The sequence below is a fragment of the Macaca fascicularis genome, chromosome 1 (assembly GCF_037993035.2).
Source record: "Macaca fascicularis isolate 582-1 chromosome 1, T2T-MFA8v1.1".
NCBI classification, from domain to species: Eukaryota; Metazoa; Chordata; class Mammalia; order Primates; family Cercopithecidae; genus Macaca; species Macaca fascicularis.
In genome coordinates, this window is record NC_088375.1 from 31,603,744 (window position 1) to 31,622,685 (window position 18,942).

Below are 18,942 nucleotides of genomic sequence, written 5' to 3' on the forward strand. Positions count from 1 at the left end.
CTGTTCTTTACCATCACTAGCTAAGGTTAGTCATTTTCAGCAAGTTATACTTTTTACCCACCTACAACTATCTTCATATACTCCCCAAATATTTTCTCTATCTCGAAACTGTGCGTTTGCTTGCCAAACACTAACTCATTTAATCTTTCCAATAACCTTCTGACATAGATATTATTACCTCTACTTTACTGATGAAGGAAGGAAAGAAAACTCAGTTATTCAACTAACTTAGTGATTTAGTCATAATTTGAACCCACATCTATCTGACTCCAAAACCTGTACTTTTTCTACCATAACAACATGTCTTCCAACTTTGAGCACTTGTAACTTTTTATCATACTTTTTAATAATTATTTTATTAGTCAGCCACAATTAAAGATATAAATTAAATGATGCCTATTTTGGGTTTAATCTGAGCATGACTGGTTTTAAGTAGGAACTCTGGAACTGTTTAAACCTACTTGTTTATTAAAAAGAAAAAATCCGGTTGTAGCAGCAACTACTGTATTTCTTTTGAAGAGAACCACAAGGATAACTTTGTTTTGAATATTTTATTAAAATATTTCACTGAGAAATGAGAAGGGAACTAAAACAAAATGATTTATATATCTTAAGACACCTTACTGATATTTTAAGATGAAGTATACCATACATACAGATCAAGAGTGCTCAGTTCAATGCATTATCACAAAGTGAGCATACCTGCATACTTAAGACATGACCAGCATCTCAAAAGGCCCCCTCATCATCCCTCCCAATGATTACTCCTTTATTCTTCCCCAAATATCACTACTATCCTAACTCCTAACACAATAGGTTAGTTTTGCCTGGTTTAAAATTCTATATAATGGAATTATCAGTATGCATTCTTTTGTACTTGGCTTCTTTCACACAATGTTGTTGTTGTTGTTGCTATTATTTGAGTCAGGGTCTTGCTTTATCACCGAGGCTGGAGTGCAGTGGCATGATCATGGTTCACTGCAGCCTCGAACTCGTGGGTTCAAACGACCCTCCCACCTCAGCCTCCTGAGGAGCTGGGACTATGAGCATGGGCCACCATGCCTGGCTACTTTTTACACTTTTTATAGACATGGTCTATATTGCCCAGGCTGATCTCAAACTCCTGACCTCAAGTGATCCTCCTACCTCAGCCTCCCAGATCAGCAGGATGTCAGGTGTGAGCCACTGCGTCCAGCCCACACAATATTATTTTTGTTAGATTTTGTTTTTCCCAGCATTTACTACATGTTAAACTGTTACAAAGCATTCCAGGTAAAATGATCACACTTTATGAACTTATTTTTGGAGCAGTGATGACTTGTAGATTTTGAATGCAGCAGATTTCTCATGTTGAACTGGAAGGAACAAAAATGGGTGTCAATAACAAAACTAGACAACAAAAATCTCCTCTTTACTCAAGAAAACGTAACAATGTATGCATCACACAGAGTATGTGTCACAAACTAATAGTCTCTTATTACTTGCTTCCTGCTCCTATTACTTGCTTCTATTTCTTTTTCCCAAGGATCCTGTGCTTTAGACTTCCTTGTGGCATTTGGTGGCTGCCATCATGTTCTGACTGATTCTAGAAACGTGTAGATGTATTCACAATAGGTAGATACCTAATTATATATTTTGACCTAGAAATTTTATTTGTATTAAAAACCTAGTATATTTAACAATAATAGCAATAATACCAATATTTTAAAAATGTATTTTCCTAATAATCTCTTAGGTCTTAAGGACATTTCATTACTTTGTTCTGTTTTGAAATATGCCTCCTAGAATTCAAACTATTTTCAGAAAACAATGTCACGGAGACTTAATTGCAGATACTTGAAAAACAGTCAGTGCTTGGAAAAGAAGAAAGAAGAAGGAAGCAGAAGCAGAAGCAGCAGCAGAGGAAGAAGCAGAAGAAGAAGGGAGGGGAGGAGGAGGAAGAAGAGAAAGAGGAAGAGGAGGAGCTGATTCATTTTCCATTTTAGAATTATTTCTCAACTATTATTGCAAACAAAATTCCATTTTGAAGAGTTTAAAAGAATGAAAAAATTGCTACATGAACTCCCAACACAGAATCCTATAGCTACAATGTATCTTGTTTATACTGTATTATTATTTTATCTTTATATAAAGTGGCTTGAAACAGGAAATAATTGTAAAAGGGGATGTTTTGGCCGGGTGTGGTGGCTCACACCTGTAATCCCAGTACTTTGGGAGGCCAAGGCTGGCAGATCACCTGAAGTCAGGAGTTTGAGACCAGCCTGGCCAACACGGCGAAACCCCATCTCTAATAAAAATACAAAAATTAGTCAGGCGTGGTGGCGGGTGCCTGTAATCCCAGCTACTTGGGAAGCTGAGGCAGGAGAATCACTCAAACCCAGGAGGCGGAGGTTGCAGTGAGCCAAGATTGCACCACTGCACTCCAGCCTGGGCAACAGAGTGAGACTTTGTCTGGAAAAAAAAAAAAAGATGTTTTGCTGATTCCCCAGTAGCTGCGAATGTTAGAGAACCTACTGACTGCCTGCTGCTGTATCAGAATCAAATATAAGACACTTCCTCCAAAATATGTAATGATGATCTTTCAGGGATTAAATTCATGCTTAGGTTTGTATAATGTGTATGTCATAGGGAAGAGGAAATGAAAAGTTGAGATAAGTCTAACTACTGTGGATTGCACAATTAACAGTTAAGTCTATTTATCGCTTGGTAAAAACAGGGACCCTGGTTAAGAATATAGTTTGTCCTACTCTTCCTCCAACCCTGAACCTTCTCCCCATTTCTCTACAGGCATTAATATATGAATTCCTTCAGAGAAGGCCTTCCTGATCACCTTATTTCAAATAGATACCCCAATCTCAATCCCTCCCCAGCCCTCTGCTATCAAACCACGTTAAACTGCATGCTTCCCATCTCTTTCCTGATTAATTTTTCTCAACAATACTTCTCATCATCCAACATCTATGTTTTATATTTATTTTGTTACAGTGTATACCCATTGCTACTGAAATATTAGCTCCTAAATATTAGCTCCTTAAGTGGGCCAGGCATGGTGGCTCATGTCTGTAATCCTGGCACTTTGGGAGGCCAAGGCAGGCAGACCACTTGAGGTTAGGAGTTCAAGACCAGCCTGGCCAACATGGTGAACCCATCTCTACTAAAAACACAAAAAATTAGCTGGGTATGGTGGCACGCATCTGTAGTCCCAGCTACTTGGGGGGCTGAGGCACGAGAATCACTTGAACCCGGGAGATGGAGGTTGCAGTGAGCTGAGATCGTGCCACTGCACTATAGCCTCGGCCACAGAGCAAGACTCAGTCTCAAAAACAAACAAACAAACAGATGCTTGTTTCTATCTTTAATTATTTTTGAGTACACTCTATGTGCCAGGAAGTCTTTTATGTGGATCACATGCATACACTTCATCCTCACAATGAGTCTATCTGGTCTCATTATTAATTTTAAAGCTGAGAACACTGTAACAGAGATGTTAGGTAATATGCTGGTCATGTGGCAACTAAATTTATTCTTATTTTTGAGTTGGTGATTCCTTCTGTAATCTTTCTTTAGTGGTACCACTAGACAATGTACATTTCTGGTAATCATGCCAGATTTCCTCACTTTTTCCTTCCATTAAAAAATAATCTTCCATAAATATACATATCTACTGTGTACCCACAAAAATTAAAAAGAAATAAAATGATAATAATAAATTACCTCTTGTATCTATAATTCCTTTTCATCTCCGCTTTCTTGATTGAGACCCTTATTCATTCAAAAACTACTTATTGAGCATCTACTATGTGCCAGACAGTGTCCCAGAAACTGATACAGTCCTGAATGAAATAAAGCCCTTGCTCTCATACAGAATACAGTCTCATCACCTAGATCACACAGCAACCTTTTTTTCTTAATTTTTGAGACAGGGTCTCACTCTGTCATCCAGGCTAGAATGCAGTAGCATGATCAGAGCTCACTGCAGCCTCGACCTCCCAGGCTCAAGCAATCCTCCCACCTCAGTCTCCCCAATAGCTGGACCACCGGTATGCACCACCATGCCTGGCTGTTTTTAAAATTTTTTTTATAGACAGGGTCTCACAATGTTGCCCAGGCTGGTTGCAAACTCCTAGACTCAAGCTATCCTCCTGCCTTGGCCTCCCAAAGTGCTGGTATTGTGAGCCATCACACCTGGCCACACAGCGACCGTTTAACTGATCTCTGTCCTCAGGATAGTTCTTGCCTTCCTTTACCTTCCTCACAGCTGACAGTCACTTACCTACATCAAATTCTTCTATGACAACTCAATTTTTAAAAAGGATGATACACTTGAACAGAAAAGGATATTCAAATGGCAATAAGCATATAATATGTTCACTGAGGAGCGATTACTCATGAGGGGAAGAAGGTACTTAAAGCTTTTCATCTTAAAACTCTGGGTTCAATGGATTAATTAATGAATGTCAATCATCAGGGGAATAGGTGCTGCTACTTCATTATTTATGGATGCCTTTGTAAGAATATTATCTGTACTAGCCTTATGATATTCTAATTACTCATATGTATTTAAAGAGATTTACCATCCTATTTTCTATTCTAAGAATTTTATTACTTCAAAATCCCATCAAATTCTATTCAATAGTGATAGAAATAATAAACTGGAAGAGTCTTTTGTGCCCTCATGAACAGGTTTTCATCAACCACAGACCTACAAAATAAGACATTTCTGAAAAAACTAACTCTGATAATGAATAAATCCAAATAATCCATAACTCAATTTAAAAAACACTATACGAAGAGTCTTACATTTACTTTTTAAAGTTTTTGATAAACTTAATGAGAAGCTAGATTCAAGCAAAGAAGATTGACAGTTTTAACAAAAACCATTCAAAAACTGCTATGAATGGGACAATTAATGTAAAAATTGACATATAAAATACGGGATTTAAAAGTAGTAATTACAGGGAAAGCATTTCTAAATGAAAGCTGAAATCCAGGTTTTTTTTTTTTTTTTTTTAATTTCAAGTACAGTACTTGAATGTGGAAGACTACTACTCTTTAAAAGAATGTCTCCACAAAAATGGACTTTTGAGCCAGTGTAACCAGCATACAGAAAAGTTAAATCAAGACCATAAGCAGTATGATTATTTTTAGCCAAGGACTAAGCACAGAGGGACAGCTTACCTCAAAAGAAAATCAAGAGACTGATATGAGGACCTCCATTTTTCAAGTTGTGAAAATTCCTAACGTGATGAGTTTAGGAAGATACAAGTTCATATAGTAACCAATCCGGGTTCTAGAGATCAAAGTGTAGTTTGAATAGAATCCAAAGGTAAATTACAGTCAATAAAGGATTTAGGATGCCAATAATGTTCAGTTTAATTCTATTCACCTTAAACAACCAATTCGTATTAACATTGAAAATTAGTTTTTAGGCCGGGCGCGGTGGTTCAAGCCTGTAATCTCAGCACTTTGGGAGGCCGAGACGGGCGAATCATGAGGTCAGGAGACCGAGACCATCCTGGTTAACCCGGTGAAACCCTGTCTCTACCAAAAAAATACAAAAAACTAGCTGGGCGAGATGGTAGGCGCCTGTAGTCCCAGCTACTCGGGAGGCTGAGGCAGGAGAATGGCGTAAACCCGGAAGGCGGAGCTTGCAGTGAGCTGAGATCCGGCCACTGCACTCCAGCCTGGGCGACAGAGCCAGACTCCGTCTCAAAAAAAAAAAAGAGAAAATTAGTTTTTGTCACCTAAAATGGGCCACAGCCAGCTACAGTGGCTCATGACTAATCCCAGCAGTTTGGGAGACTGAGGCAGACAGATAGCTTGAGCCCAGAAGTTCGAGACCAGCCTGGGCAACACCGCGAGACTCCGTCTCTACAAAAAATACAAAAATTAGTGGGGTGTGCTGGCATATACCTGTAGCCCCAGCTACCAGGTGGGGATGAAATGGCAGGGGTAGTCTGAGGTGAGCCTGGGAGGTCAAGGCTGCAGTGAGCCCTGATCCCTCTACTACACTCTAGCCTGGGCAACACAGTGAGACTCTGTCTCAAAAAATAAAATAGGTAACATATGAAGGGACAAATATTTTTTCATCGAGAGAATCAGCTATTTAGCTGATTAGGATAAATTTCCTCATTTTAGTTTCTAATTGTTTAAAGAATTATAAATAATATGTTTATGAAATCTACAGCTATAGTTTCTATAGACTTAACTTATAAAGATATTTAAAATCACATAATACATAATCAGTCTCCAATATCCTCTTCAAAATAACTTCTAAAAGTAGCCCCAACTAGTGGTGTTCCCGAGAAAGAACGAGAGCTGGGCGTGGTGGCTCACACCTGTAATACCAGCACTTTGGGAGGCCAAGGCAGGCAGATCACGAGGTCAGGAGATCAAGACCATGCTGGCTAACATGGTGAAATCCCGTCTCTGCTACACACACACACACACACACACACAAAATTAGCCGGGTGTGGTGGCAGGCGCCCGTAGTCCCAGCTACTTGGGAGGCTGAGGCAGGAGAATGGCATGGACCCAGGAGGTGGAGCTTGCAGTGAGCCGAGATCGCGCCACTGCACTCCAGCCTGGGCGACAGAGTGAGACTCTATCTCAAAAAAAAAAAAGAACTAGAATAAGGAGATCTAGATTCTAATACCAACTCTGCCATTTATTAGTGCTGAGATCTGCACACCTCTCCTGAATATTCAAAAGGTTCAGAGGAAAATAAAAAACAAAAAGATGACTCCAGATTTTAAGGACAAAAAAGATCAGACTATTATAGAATGCTGCCACATAAAATAAATTAAAAAAAAAAAAGAAGGATCAAAAACAAAATAAAAATATAAAAAATAAATTAAAAAAAAAGAAGAGCAGACTAAAAAGAGATGATGCTGTGATGGAAAACCTGGGAAACCATGCTATAATGGATAACACTTGAAAAGGATGGTTCTTAGGGGGAGTAAAGGATTTTAAATATCCAATTGAGGGTTGCTGATAGTACAAGCAACAAAACAAAATAGATAATGCATTGAAAATGTAGGCTTGAGGAAAAATTGAGATCATGTAAACAGGAAAGTTCTCTAAGAGAGTGAATGGAAGTGGAGAATTGAACCTTGGGGGAATCATATATATCGGTGCTCTCCAATATGGTAGCCATTAGGTACATGTGGCTATTGAGCCCTTGAAATACGTTGGTGAGACGGAGGAATTAAATTTTAAATAAAATTTAAATGTATCCATACAATGGAATATTATTATTATTTTATATATATATTTTTTGTTTGTTTGTTTTTGTTTTGTTTTTGAGACATAGTCTCACTCTGTCGCCAGGCTGGAGTGTGGTGGCGCGATCTCAGCTCACTGCAACCTCTGCCTCCCAGGTTCAAACGATTCTCCTGCCTCAGCCTCCCAAGTAGCTGGGACTACAGGTTCACATCATCACGCCTGTCTAATTTTTGTATTTTTAGTAGAGACAGGGTTTCACCATGTTGGCCAGGATGGTCTTGATCTCCTGATCTCATGATCCCTGGCCTCCCAAAGTGCTAGGATTACAGGCGTGAGCCATCGTGCCCGGCCACAGTGGAATATTATTAAGCGGTAAAAAGAAATAAACTATGAAGCCATGAAAAGACATAAAGAGGTCTAGGCACGGTGGCTCACGCCTATAATCCCAGCACTTTTGGGAGGCCAAGGGAGGAGCACTGCCTAAGCCCAGGAGTTCAAGATCAATTTCTATTTTAAACAAAAACAAAAACAAAAGAAGATATTCACGAAGGGACCTAAATGCATATTGTTAAGTGAACTATGCCAGTCTGAAAGGACTATATACTATGATTCCAACCACAAGACATTCTGAAAAGGTGAAACTATGACTGTAAAAAGATCAGTGGTAGCCAGGGGTTCAGAGGAAGGAGGTAGAGATGAGTAAGTAGAACATGGGACATTTTTAGGTCAGTGAAACCATTCTGCACAATTCTAGAATAGTGGATATATAATGTTATGCATTTGGCAAACCCCATAGAACTGTCCAACACAAAGGGTGAATCCTAATGTGAACTATGGACTTTAGTTAATAATGTATCAACACTGGTTCATCAGTGATAACCAACACATCACACTAATGCAAGATATTAACAGAGGAAACTGTGGGGGAGAGTATAGATGGGCACTGTGTATTTTTTTGTGCAATTTTTCTGTAAATCCAAAACTGTTCTAAAAAAATAAAATCTTTCAAAAAACTCAAATTTACATAGCCACACGTAGTTAGTGGCTGGTATTGAACAGCAGAGGCCCATATAAATAGACTGATGTGGGAAGAAAATGAGAATGGTATATGAAGAATTCCTTCATTTCTGACTACTATTCCCAAAAGTACACATACAGTTAACTCTAAACTATATAAGGTTTTATACGTAGCTTCTATATTAACATTTTACAGTAGAACTCGATCAAAAATATTCTGGATGAGTATCTTTCTAAAATTATTTTTGTTAAACAGAATTTAAGGAGGAAAATAACATTTATTAAAGGTGTCAGGTACTATACTAAAGATATTATCATTTACATTTCCGTACAACCTTTAGAGAAAGGTATTACCATTTCTGTTTTTAGAGATGAGGAATTATAAAGCTTAAGTCATAAAAGATGAGAATCTAGATATACTGGCCTCCAAAGTCTATGTTCTTTTTTTTTTTTTTTTTACCAAAGTCTATATTCTAATATACACCACTCTACTGTATATATGTTTATGATTCCCAAAATTACAAACATAATTTTCCCACAGTGAATTTTCCATCAAGGAGCAATACTCTATATATAACACAACATAACAGTTAATGATATACTCAGAGTCTAATGAGGTGTTGTATAGGTAACTGCTGTCCCTATTTTAAACAGCCTCAGGCTAATGTGACCTTTTTTCCTGCCACCCAGCTGGCCCTCCATCCTACCTATATGGCTCTACTCCAACATCTAATTTGCACCTTTTAATCTGCTGTGGGATGAGAAAATAGATAATCAAATTCCTTGAATTATGTACAAAGCAAGAGAACTTCTAAACCAATGTGTAAGTGCAGATGATTTAGTTCATTAATTTTTCTGACAATTACAGGCCTTTTTTTTTTTTTTTTTGGCCTACTTCTTAATCTAAGCTGAGACCTGGATAAATTAAATACTGTTCTATAATAAAGCTAAGAATTTAGTGATTCTGTTTCATTCAAAAGTTTTCGACTACACCTTTTTCGTTTTTTTGTTTTTGTTTTTTTTTTTGAGAAAAGTCTCACTGTGTCGCCCAGGCTGGAGTGCAGTGGTGTGATCTCAGCTCACTGCAACCTCCACCTCCCAGGTTCAAGCAGTTCTCTGCCACAGCCTCCTGAGTGGCTGGGATTACAGGCACCCGCCACCATGCCCGGCTAATTTTTTTGTATTTTTAGTAGAGACGGGATTTCACCATCTTGGCTGGGCTGGTCTTCAACTCCTGACCTTGTGATTTACCCGCCTCGGCCTCCCAAAGTTCTGGGATTACAGGCGTGAGCCACCATGCCTGGCCTCATATTTTTCATACATACATGTTTTAATACAGGTGGGGTCTCACTATGTTGGCCAGGCTGGTCTGGAACTCTTAGCAAGTGACCCTGCCACCTTGGCCTTCCAAAGTGGTGGGATTACAGGTATGAGTCACCACCTCCTAGCCTATCCTATATTTTTCATGGATATAGCTCTAAACATCACCTCATTTAAAGACATTATTTTTATTTTTGGATCTGTTAATACTATCTGCTTCAAGATAAAAGTTCGGCCAGGTGCAGTGGCTCATGCCTGTAATCTCAGCACTCCGGAAGGCTGTGGCGGGTGGATCACCTGAGGTCAGGAGTTACAAGACCAGCCTGGCCAACATGGTGAAACCCCGTTTGTACTGAAAATACAAAATTTGGCCGGGCGTGGTGGCGGGAGCCTGTAATCCCAGCTACTTGGGAGGCTGGAGACACAAGAATTGCTTGAACCCAGGAGGCAGAGGTTGCAGTGAGCCGAGATAGTGCCATTGCACTCCAGGCTAGATGACAGAGTGAGACTCTGTCCACCCGCCAAAAAAAAAAAAAAAAAAAAAAGTATTTTTATAATTTAAATGTATTAATTGAGTACATTAGCCTTCTACTAAATGTTACTCTAAAAAATTAATGAGGTATATATAAAAACATAGAAACATGTATTTACAAAAAGTTGACATTTTCCTGAAAAAAATTATTACAGAAAACCAGAAATTTTATTACAGAGTTCTAAATATTCTGATATAATCCTTTTCCTTATCACTTTTTTTTTTTTTTTTTTTTCCAGGTAGGGTTTCACTCTATTGCCCAGGCTGGTCTGGAATTCCTGGCTTCAAGAGATCCTCCTGCCTTGGCCTCCCAAAGTGCTAGGATTACAGGCTTGAGTCACTGCACTCAACTTAAGTTGTTCTTGTAACTAAATTATAATTATGTATATTAATAAAATTTTCCCTAAGGAGGGGAGATTAGTATCAAAATTTTAAATTATTTTTTTCTACTTAGAGCTCCCTGTAACCCCATTAGAAATCTTTACTAAGAAGATAAAGTGAGTTTTGTTTCTCATAAATTTTAAGATTTCAATTCAATTACAGTACCATTTTTGAATTTAAGATAACAATATATTTCCAAAGCTCCAAATGGAAATGTCAATCTTAGCAGTAACTCTAAAAGTCCAAGTTTATTATTCTTTATTCTAGAAAGAAAAAAACACACACACAAAAAACTAATTTTGTCTCCCTCAGTCAGCCAATTAAAACAATCCAAAAAAGCTTACTAAACAATTGCCTTTGTAACAGTATTCACGTTTTCAGAGGTGACCAGGTAGAGGGCCAAGATCAAGGTTTCTAACACTTATTTAACAAGGGATTAAAAGCAGAGTGTCAGGTATAGGGCCAAGATCAAGGTTTCTAACACTTATTTAACAAGGGATTAAAAGCAGAGTGTCAGGCAAGTCAAAACTAAATATTCTCAAAGATTAGATGAATAAAATAGTCATAAAGTTAGATTCACAGGGATCAAAGAGTTTCAACCTAATTCTAAAAATCATTTCCCAGTGTAACTTCAAATAAATCCTTTGTGAATGTTTCTAGTTTCTTCTACACATTAGGAAAACCTAAAAGGCAAACAAGTTCTAGATAGGAGACTAAGTAAGTATTAGTTGTTCACATTTGTATAGAACATTAAATTTTAGTTCTCACAACCCAGTGAAGAAATACAAATGAGTCTAAGAGTTTGAGCAAAACCCTCTGGGGTGATCAAAACAAACTGCAAACTTCTATGATTCTCAACTTTTCTTCCATAGAGTCCTTGGCAGCATGCTTACTGTACTTACAGAAGCATGCAAAGAATTAGGTGGTTTTTTATTCCTAACAATCACATCCCAAAGTTTTTTCTGCAATTTCAATTGTACAGAGCACTCTTCCTCGATGTTGACTCAAATTAGAGACAGAAAGCAGAATGGCGTTTGCTAGGGATTAGGGAAGAGGGGAATACAGAGTAACTGCTTAACAAGTACACTGTTTCCTTTGGGGGTAATGAACATGTTTTGGAACAACATTGTGAATGTACAAAGTGCCACCTAAACTGTTTACTTTAAAATGGTTAATTTTATGTCATGGGACTTAACCTCAATAAAAAAATTATGTTAATCTATAGATAAAACTGACCCCTTTAGAACTCTTCCTCAAAAAAAAACAAAAAACAAAAAACAAAAAAAACTGCTATCATGTTCAAATGCTATTTAGATATTGGAAATTTTTTAGATAAAATGCAATTATAAGTTAAATTATTACCACATGTGCACAGTAATAATCAATGAAGGTATACCAATGTCAGTTTAAAACATTGCTATGCCTGTAATCTCAGCACTTTGGGAGGCAGAGGTGGGAGGATCACTTGTGCCCAGGAGTTTGAGACCACCCTGGGCAACACAGCAAAATGCTATCTCTATAAAAATAATAAAAATTTAAAAAATTAGCCAGGTAAGGCGGGCATATCACTTAAACAAAGGAGTTTGAGGCTTAAGTGAGCTATGACAGTGCCACTGCACTCCACCCTGGATGACAGACCATGAGTGACTCTGTCATTCATTCATACATATACACATACAGCATTGCTAAAATGCTTGATAATTATCAAAATAATATTGCTCTGACATACATCTGTAAATAGCTGACTTTAAATTTGAGAAAAATTACTTCCCCAAACCTCAATCAGGAAAACATTATAAACTAATAAGAAGTACCTAACAAACAAAAAGCAACCAAGAGTATTACATAAGAAGTAAACAGGCACAATCGCGACCAAAAATGGACAGAAATAAATATGCTAAAGTTAATTATCTTAGGGATATAGGGCAACATTACTTCAGATTGGTAAACATCACACTTCAAAAATAGAAGGAATCTACCTTAAGAAACACTGTACTAAGAAAAACTCCTTTGTATAAATGCCTGACAAAACTAATATTTTATCATAACCTCTAAATCCAGCCTAGATTCCAGGATTACACAAAAGAAAAAATCTTGGAGAAGGTTCTGGGAAAAGGCTGACTGAAATCTGTGACTGTTCTGATACAGGCCAATCTGAGAATTTTAATCCCTCTGAACCCAATCCTGAAGAATACCTGAACCCTGAGCACAGACAGGGCCAAAGCTAAACCAGGTCAGAATACCCTGCCAAGGAACATCCTGATCCGAGGTGTTCACCAAACAGGGATCATTTATCAGTTTATTCCTCACTTTGTTGGATGCTGACCACTTTCAAGATATATACAAGAGTGGACTGATTAGACCCATCAAAATCCATTTCAAGTCCTAAGATCTGGAGATGAAAAATACTGCAGAATTCTAAATTATCCATGGCTTAAAGAAAAAAAATGTATAAATTAAGAACTTCAAATATTATTAGCTGACCCAACTTTAACATCACTGAATATCTTTAGTTATTTTTAAGAATTTATAAAGTATTTAAAAGGCACAATTTAGTAATTGCCTATATAACAAATTAACCATGAAAACAATTATAGCAGTATGATAAATCTGTCCTATGTAAACAGTATGAGTTTTTATATTTTATAGCATTCAGATATGCTAAAAACAAAAAGTTAAGTGTTTCTTTTGTGATTCACATGAACAAATACTTTCTTGTTCTTACAAGTAGATATCTGACAGGATACAAATAATGATAATAGGGTAAGTTCACAGGCAAAAAAAGGAATCTGTTGACACAGAAGATGCTGCAAAGTTTAACTGTGACACATGTGGTAGTGGCAAAGAATCTAATTTGTGTAACAAGACCTGGGTCTGAGTAAGCTCTTTTACCTATTAATTATGTGATCTTTTTGCGCATTATGTAGCTACTCCTAGCTTCAGATTCTTCATATGAAAAAATGAGGACAACAGAACTAATACTGCAGCATAATGAGGAAGATTAAATATTTTTATTCATTCAACAAATATGTTCTGAAAAACTAAATTTGTATTATTGTGTACAAAATTACCCTTTTTAATTTCTTCAAATAAATCAAGCATGTATTAATTTTTAATATTACTAAGAAAATATAAATCTAATTCTTAAGCTCTGGTCCCAAAACTTCTTAGAAGTAAATTTTTATTACTTGAGAAAATCTGAACTTAAGTAATAAGTATTGACACTGAAGACGGGACAATTGAGGGATCACATCTTAAAACTGTTTTGACATAAAATGAATAAAAACAATTCCCTAAATTTTTTCCTATTAAACAAATAAGGACCCAGACTAAGCCCATAAATTGCTGGGTCAATAACCAATCTCAAATACAAAACCTTACCACTTAAAAATACTTATTTTCAGGAAAATGATAATAAATATGAGGTAAATCTGCCCTTGACATAACACGGTGAGATTTTTTTTCATAACACAGTACATGAACCACTTAAAACTTACAAGCTATCAATTACTACAATTGTTCTAATAGGTTTAGGGCCAAACATAAATTTAACTATCATTATAACATGGACTTGGAATCTGTGCTGACCTAACAAAATTTAGCACAGAAAAAAAAAATCACAGATCTGAGCATCTGAAAAACGGTGTCTTTTCTGAAATGTTTGCAAAAAAGTCACAACATCAGGAGCCACAGAAAGTTGTTCTTTCTCCGTCACTCAAAAAATCAAAACATCTCCAACATTATTTATGCTAGGCATAAAATGAAAGTCAGTATTGATATTCACTCACTATACTTCAAATCCTAACCAAGATAATTCAACCTCTATGTTTATTCAATTGCTAGTCTATTCAGTATCAATTGTTGTGGAAGAACTAAGAGGTAGACTAGTGCTGCTTACTAGACTTCATGTAACCTGAAAATGTTTTTAATTATAACAGACTTAGACCAATTCTACTTAGAAATGTACCCTTAAAAGAGGTGAAAGACATTAACTGGCATCTTTTCAGCACAGGTCAGTCTTCCTTAAGAACACAACCTATAACCCTTAGGCCTTACAGTTGAATGTTAACAAGTGAAAAGCAATTTCCTTGGATGTATCCAAGCAATTTTAATATAAATTTCTGCATACCTAGGTAGAAAGTACTTTAGAAATAACTTAAATCTACCTTTTCCCTCACTTGTAAGAAAATGTGGTAGAAGCCTTGAAAAATTAAGTTTAAGGCTCAGGCCTGTAATCCCAGCAATTTAGGAGGCTGAGGCGGGCAGATGACTTGAGGTCAGGAGTTCCAGACCAGCCCGGCCAACATGGTGAAAACCCCGTCTCTACTAAAAATACAAAAATCAGCCAGGCGTGGTGGCGGGCGCCTGTAATCCCACCTACTCCGGAGGGTGAGGCAGGGGAATCGCTTGAATCCGGGAGATGGAGGCTGCAGTGAGCCGAGATTGCGCCACACACTCCAGCCTGGGTGACAAGGCAAGACTCCGTCTCAAAAACAAAACAAAACAAAACAAGAACAAACAAAAATGAAATCAAATTTCTAACTCAGAGAAAAGACTGGTCTTGAACAATTTAGGGACAAATTACTGAAACAGGAGACAAGGCACAAGAAGCTCTATGGCTGGAGATGAACCACCTCTGTGTCTCCTTTAGAAATGCTTCCTGAGGTCCACTTTACGCTAGTTAATGTTGCTTCTTACACTGCATGTTAGTAATTTAAAACGCCTAGCTGGAATAAAAGTTCTCTTTAAACATTACAATTTGTCTCCGCGTTGAAAGTAAGTGTTTGTCTCCAGTTTCATGGGCTATTCTGATATGTCAAGAGTAGTATTATTACTGTTCCAAAAGAGCTCTTGTTTCAATTCACTTTCAACTGGGGCGCGGGCATAACTGATGTTTACAGAACTGATGCTTAGAGATGTTTAGAGAGGCGCATCCCTTACCATTCCATCCTTTATCGATAACCATATTTTGTATGTTTTTGTTGCATTTCAGTTTTTTTTTTTTTAAGACACCTGCACACACACAATTTTCCCACCGCCAGGAGGGAGAAGACCACAGGCTAGGTCTCCAGGGGCTTCAGGGAAACAGACACCGTGAACCCCGCTTGGCCAAAGAGGGGGAGCGCTTCAGGGGCTGGGGGAGGGAGCAGCCCTAAGGTGCTGGGAGTCAGAGGCGGCGCCTGTTTACAGACGCCTTCGCCCTCCCCCACCCCCACAGAGGAGGGGTCCAAAAAGCAGTTCCCGTGCGCACTCCCCGACTGGCCCAGGCCCTGGCAGCACCAGAGGAGCCAGGCAGCCCTTTCGCCCCCTCCCTCTAGTCCGAGCCTCCCTTCGCCCTCCTCTCGGCCTACCTACCCCTACAGGCCCTCCAGGCGGCATGCAGAGGCCTGAGGCCTAAAGGACGCCGGCCACTGACAAGCCCCAGAGCAGCCGGCGGGGGCCCTGAGGAGCCTGGGGCCGGCCGGGCGGCCGCTGCGGCGGGGAGCAGAGGGCGGGCGAGGACAAATCCTTCCCGACCACAGCTGCCTATTGTTCCCGACGGAGGCCCCGGCCGCGGCAGCCCCGCTCCCCAAGTCGCCGCCCGCCGCTCGCTCACCGCGCTGGTCCGAGCAGCAGCTCCTCTCAGCTCCGAGTCCCCGCGGCCGTCGCCACCGCCGCGGCAGCCGCCGCCGCCGCCGCTGCCACCGTTGACTCTGATTCTGTCCCAGGCCGCCGGGCCACGGCTGCCGCCGCCACCGCCAGCACCGCCTCCGGCCTCCCACCTGCTGCTGCTGAGGCTGCTCCTGCAGCAGGGGCCATCTTGTTGGTCTGCCTCCTCTTCCTCCTCCTCGTCCTCCGCCGCCCAGTCGCTCGTTGTCCTCGTCCCCTTCCTCTTCCTCAGGCTCCGGCCCGCCCCGGAGACTGGGGCGGAGACGAGGGCGAGGATCCTCCCTCAGAAGGCGGGGCGGGCGGAGGGGCGGGGCGGGCGCGGGAGCAAAGCTCTGAGTCACCGGCCACCAACGCCCGGGAGGGAGGCCGGCGACGCTCTCCGCCGCGACCCAAAGTCTCACACTCCCTGAGCAGAGGAACCGGTCCCTCCGTCCGGCCTGCCCTCCCGCACCGGCGCCTTTGGGCTCAGCGGGCCAGTGGCCAGATGGCGAGAGTAAATTGGAGGAATTTCTGTCGTTTCCATCGAACCCCGCAATACGTCTACTCTTTTGGCTTTCTCAGCCGTTGTCCCCCAACTCTGGTTTCTTTTTCACGTCTTGTCCCCCACCCCATTTGTCTTCTTCCATATTATCTAGGTTCTGGATCTCATCAGCTTTGTCCTCGTCACCCCTCTTGGAGTTCAGCCTCCTAAGGCTGTGAAACAGCCCAAAGGCCCGGACACGCTACTCCAAAACGTCTCTCCTGGGCTGTGTGAACAATAAGAGCTATTTGGGGACGACAGGAAAAGATGTGGCTCGTCGAAGAGCTCCTGAAATCTAACCTTGCTACTCTTTAAAAGTTTCTTGTCCCTTGTGGAAAAGGTGCCGTTTTGGTTTTGGGGAATGAGAGGTCCCTTCAGACAATTCATTTTAGCCAAACCCTCTTTAGCTTTTGAGAGGGGGAAGAAATGGGATTATCGTAACACCATACAGTACTGATTTCAAAATAAATCATCTAGAAGAGAAGAGAGAGAGAGAGAGTCCCCAAATAAACAACCATTTAATACTCTCTACTCGGCAGCATCACCTTTTTTGCTTCAGGACTTGACCAAGAGAGCAGAGATTATGTTTTTCTGTCCTTTCTTCACTGTTTACATCACAGTACCCCAAGAGAAGCACTTCTGCCTTTAACTTGATACATTGGAATCGCTATCACAGATAGTATTTTTGTATTATTTTAAAGAAATATAACACACCTTCCTAAACTCTTGGCAGAGAAGAATTCTTTTTAGTTGTTAACACCCTCCTGCTCCTGAAATCTCAGCTTCTGTTTAGAAGACCTATTGATGTCTTTCTATTGATTGGAATTTGCTGCCTTTGAACTGGGTTTAATCTGTAATCGTCTTTTCAGCCTACTAAATAGTAACCCTAGTCCTACAGAGAGTGAATTTCTAGCTACCATAGGGGGATTTAGGTTAGCATGTGCCAATCTAAAGGGATCTCTTAAAGCCTTTCCCTCCTCAAACCAGGCCTCTGTACCCTGCTAGGAAAAACAGATTAATCTGCTCCTCCTGCTTTTCCTCCTCCTCCCTTCTTCTCACTCCTAGGGAACCTTCCACAACAGAAGGTTTTAGCGACTGTTGCTAGGCAAACATGCCAACTTCCTTGTTTAGGTGAAGCAAGTAACTCAACTTCCATTACAAGCAACCTAGATAATGTAATTTCTTCCCCCCCACCCCACCCCCCAGACGGAGTCTTACTTTGTAGCCCAGGCTGGAATGCAGTGGGGTGATCCCGGCTTCTCCTCCCAGGTTCATACCATTCTCCTGCCTCAGCCTCCTGAGTAGCTGGAACTACAGGCGCCCACCACCACGCCCAGCTAATTTTTTGTATTTTTAGTAGACATGGGGTTTCACCGTGTTAGCCAGGATGGTCTCGATCTCCTGACCTCGTGATCCACCCGCCTCGGTCTCCCAAAGTGCTGGGATTACAGGCGTGAGCCACCGTGCCCGGCCAACTTCTTTGAACTATTAATAGTTGTACCTCAGTTGGTAAGGCTCCTTAAAAGGTTCCCTTAAGCAATATGATTTTTAAGTTGTTTATTTTTATCTCGTCAAAGTTTCAATTAAAAATACGTTAAAGGTCAGATACAGTGGCTCACGCCTGTAATCTCAACATTTTAGGAGGCTGAGGGGGGCGGATCACCTGAGGTCAGGAGTTCAAGACCAGCCTGACCAACGTGGAGAAACCCCGTCTCTACTAAAAATACAAACATTAGCCAGGGGTGGTGGCGTGCACCTATAGTCCCAGCTACTCAGGAGGCTGAGAAGGGAGAATCACTTGAACCTGGGAGGCGGAGGTTGTAGTGAGCCGAGTTCGCGCCATTGCGCTCCAGTCGGGCAACGAGAGCTAAAAAAAAAAAAAAAAAGTTAAAAATGGAGACGCTTCCCCAAACCCAAATTCATTTTAGTGATATAAAGACACATTTGACAGAAAAAGAAGAGCAGCTTTGAAGAAAACACGTATGTTCACAATAAAAAATAAAAAAACTAATCTGTGAGAAGTCATATGTTTTGAACTCCCCAGTCAGACTAGAAGTATAAGACACAGAAGATAAGGCCAGGAGCGGTGGCTCACACCTGTAATCCCAGCACTTTGGGAGACAGAGCGGGCAGATCACGAGGTCAGGAGATGAAGACTATCCTGGCCAACGTGGTGAAACCCCATCTCTACTAAAAATACAAAATTTAGCCAGGGGTGGTGGCGCGCGCCTATAGTCCCAGCTACTCCGGAGGCTGAGGCAGGAGAATCACTTGAACCCGGGAGGCGTAGGCTGCAGTG

At 40.3% G+C, this 18,942-nt stretch overlaps 2 protein-coding genes across 10 annotated transcripts in view; one reads left to right on the forward strand and one right to left on the reverse strand.

Annotated features, from left to right (window-relative positions):
• Nucleotides 1-16,370, reverse strand: part of RC3H1 (ring finger and CCCH-type domains 1) — a 92,159-nt gene extending 75,789 nt beyond the window's left edge. For 4 of the 9 annotated variants that reach the window (XM_074015266.1, XM_074015195.1, XM_005540039.5 and 1 more), the window contains exon 1: nt 16,237-16,370. The gene's annotated coding sequence lies outside the window, so the exon portion shown is untranslated. Of the gene's footprint in view, nt 1-15,829 lie in introns of all 9 variants that reach the window. The other 5 variants (XM_005540043.5, XM_005540041.5, XM_005540040.5 and 2 more) reach the window with 2 other exon arrangements.
• LOC141409635 (uncharacterized) lies at nt 13,076-17,174 on the forward strand. The gene is made up of 2 exons (XM_074031173.1): nt 13,076-13,100; nt 15,925-17,174. The coding sequence occupies exons 1-2, from the start codon at nt 13,076-13,078 to the stop codon at nt 16,812-16,814; spliced, it is 915 nt and encodes a 304-aa protein (XP_073887274.1). The 3' UTR covers nt 16,815-17,174.
• Nucleotides 17,175-18,942: the final 1,768 nt, after the last annotated feature.

What these genes read in the sequence shown, in the direction of transcription:
- LOC141409635 (XM_074031173.1), top strand. Translation starts at nt 13,076, where the DNA reads ATGATAAATCTGTCCTATGTAAACA. An exon ending in AAATCTGTCCTATGTAAACA is followed by an intron (nt 13,101 to 15,924) that starts GTATGAGTTTTT and finishes GGCCCTGAGGAG; the next exon opens with CCTGGGGCCGGCCGGGCGGC.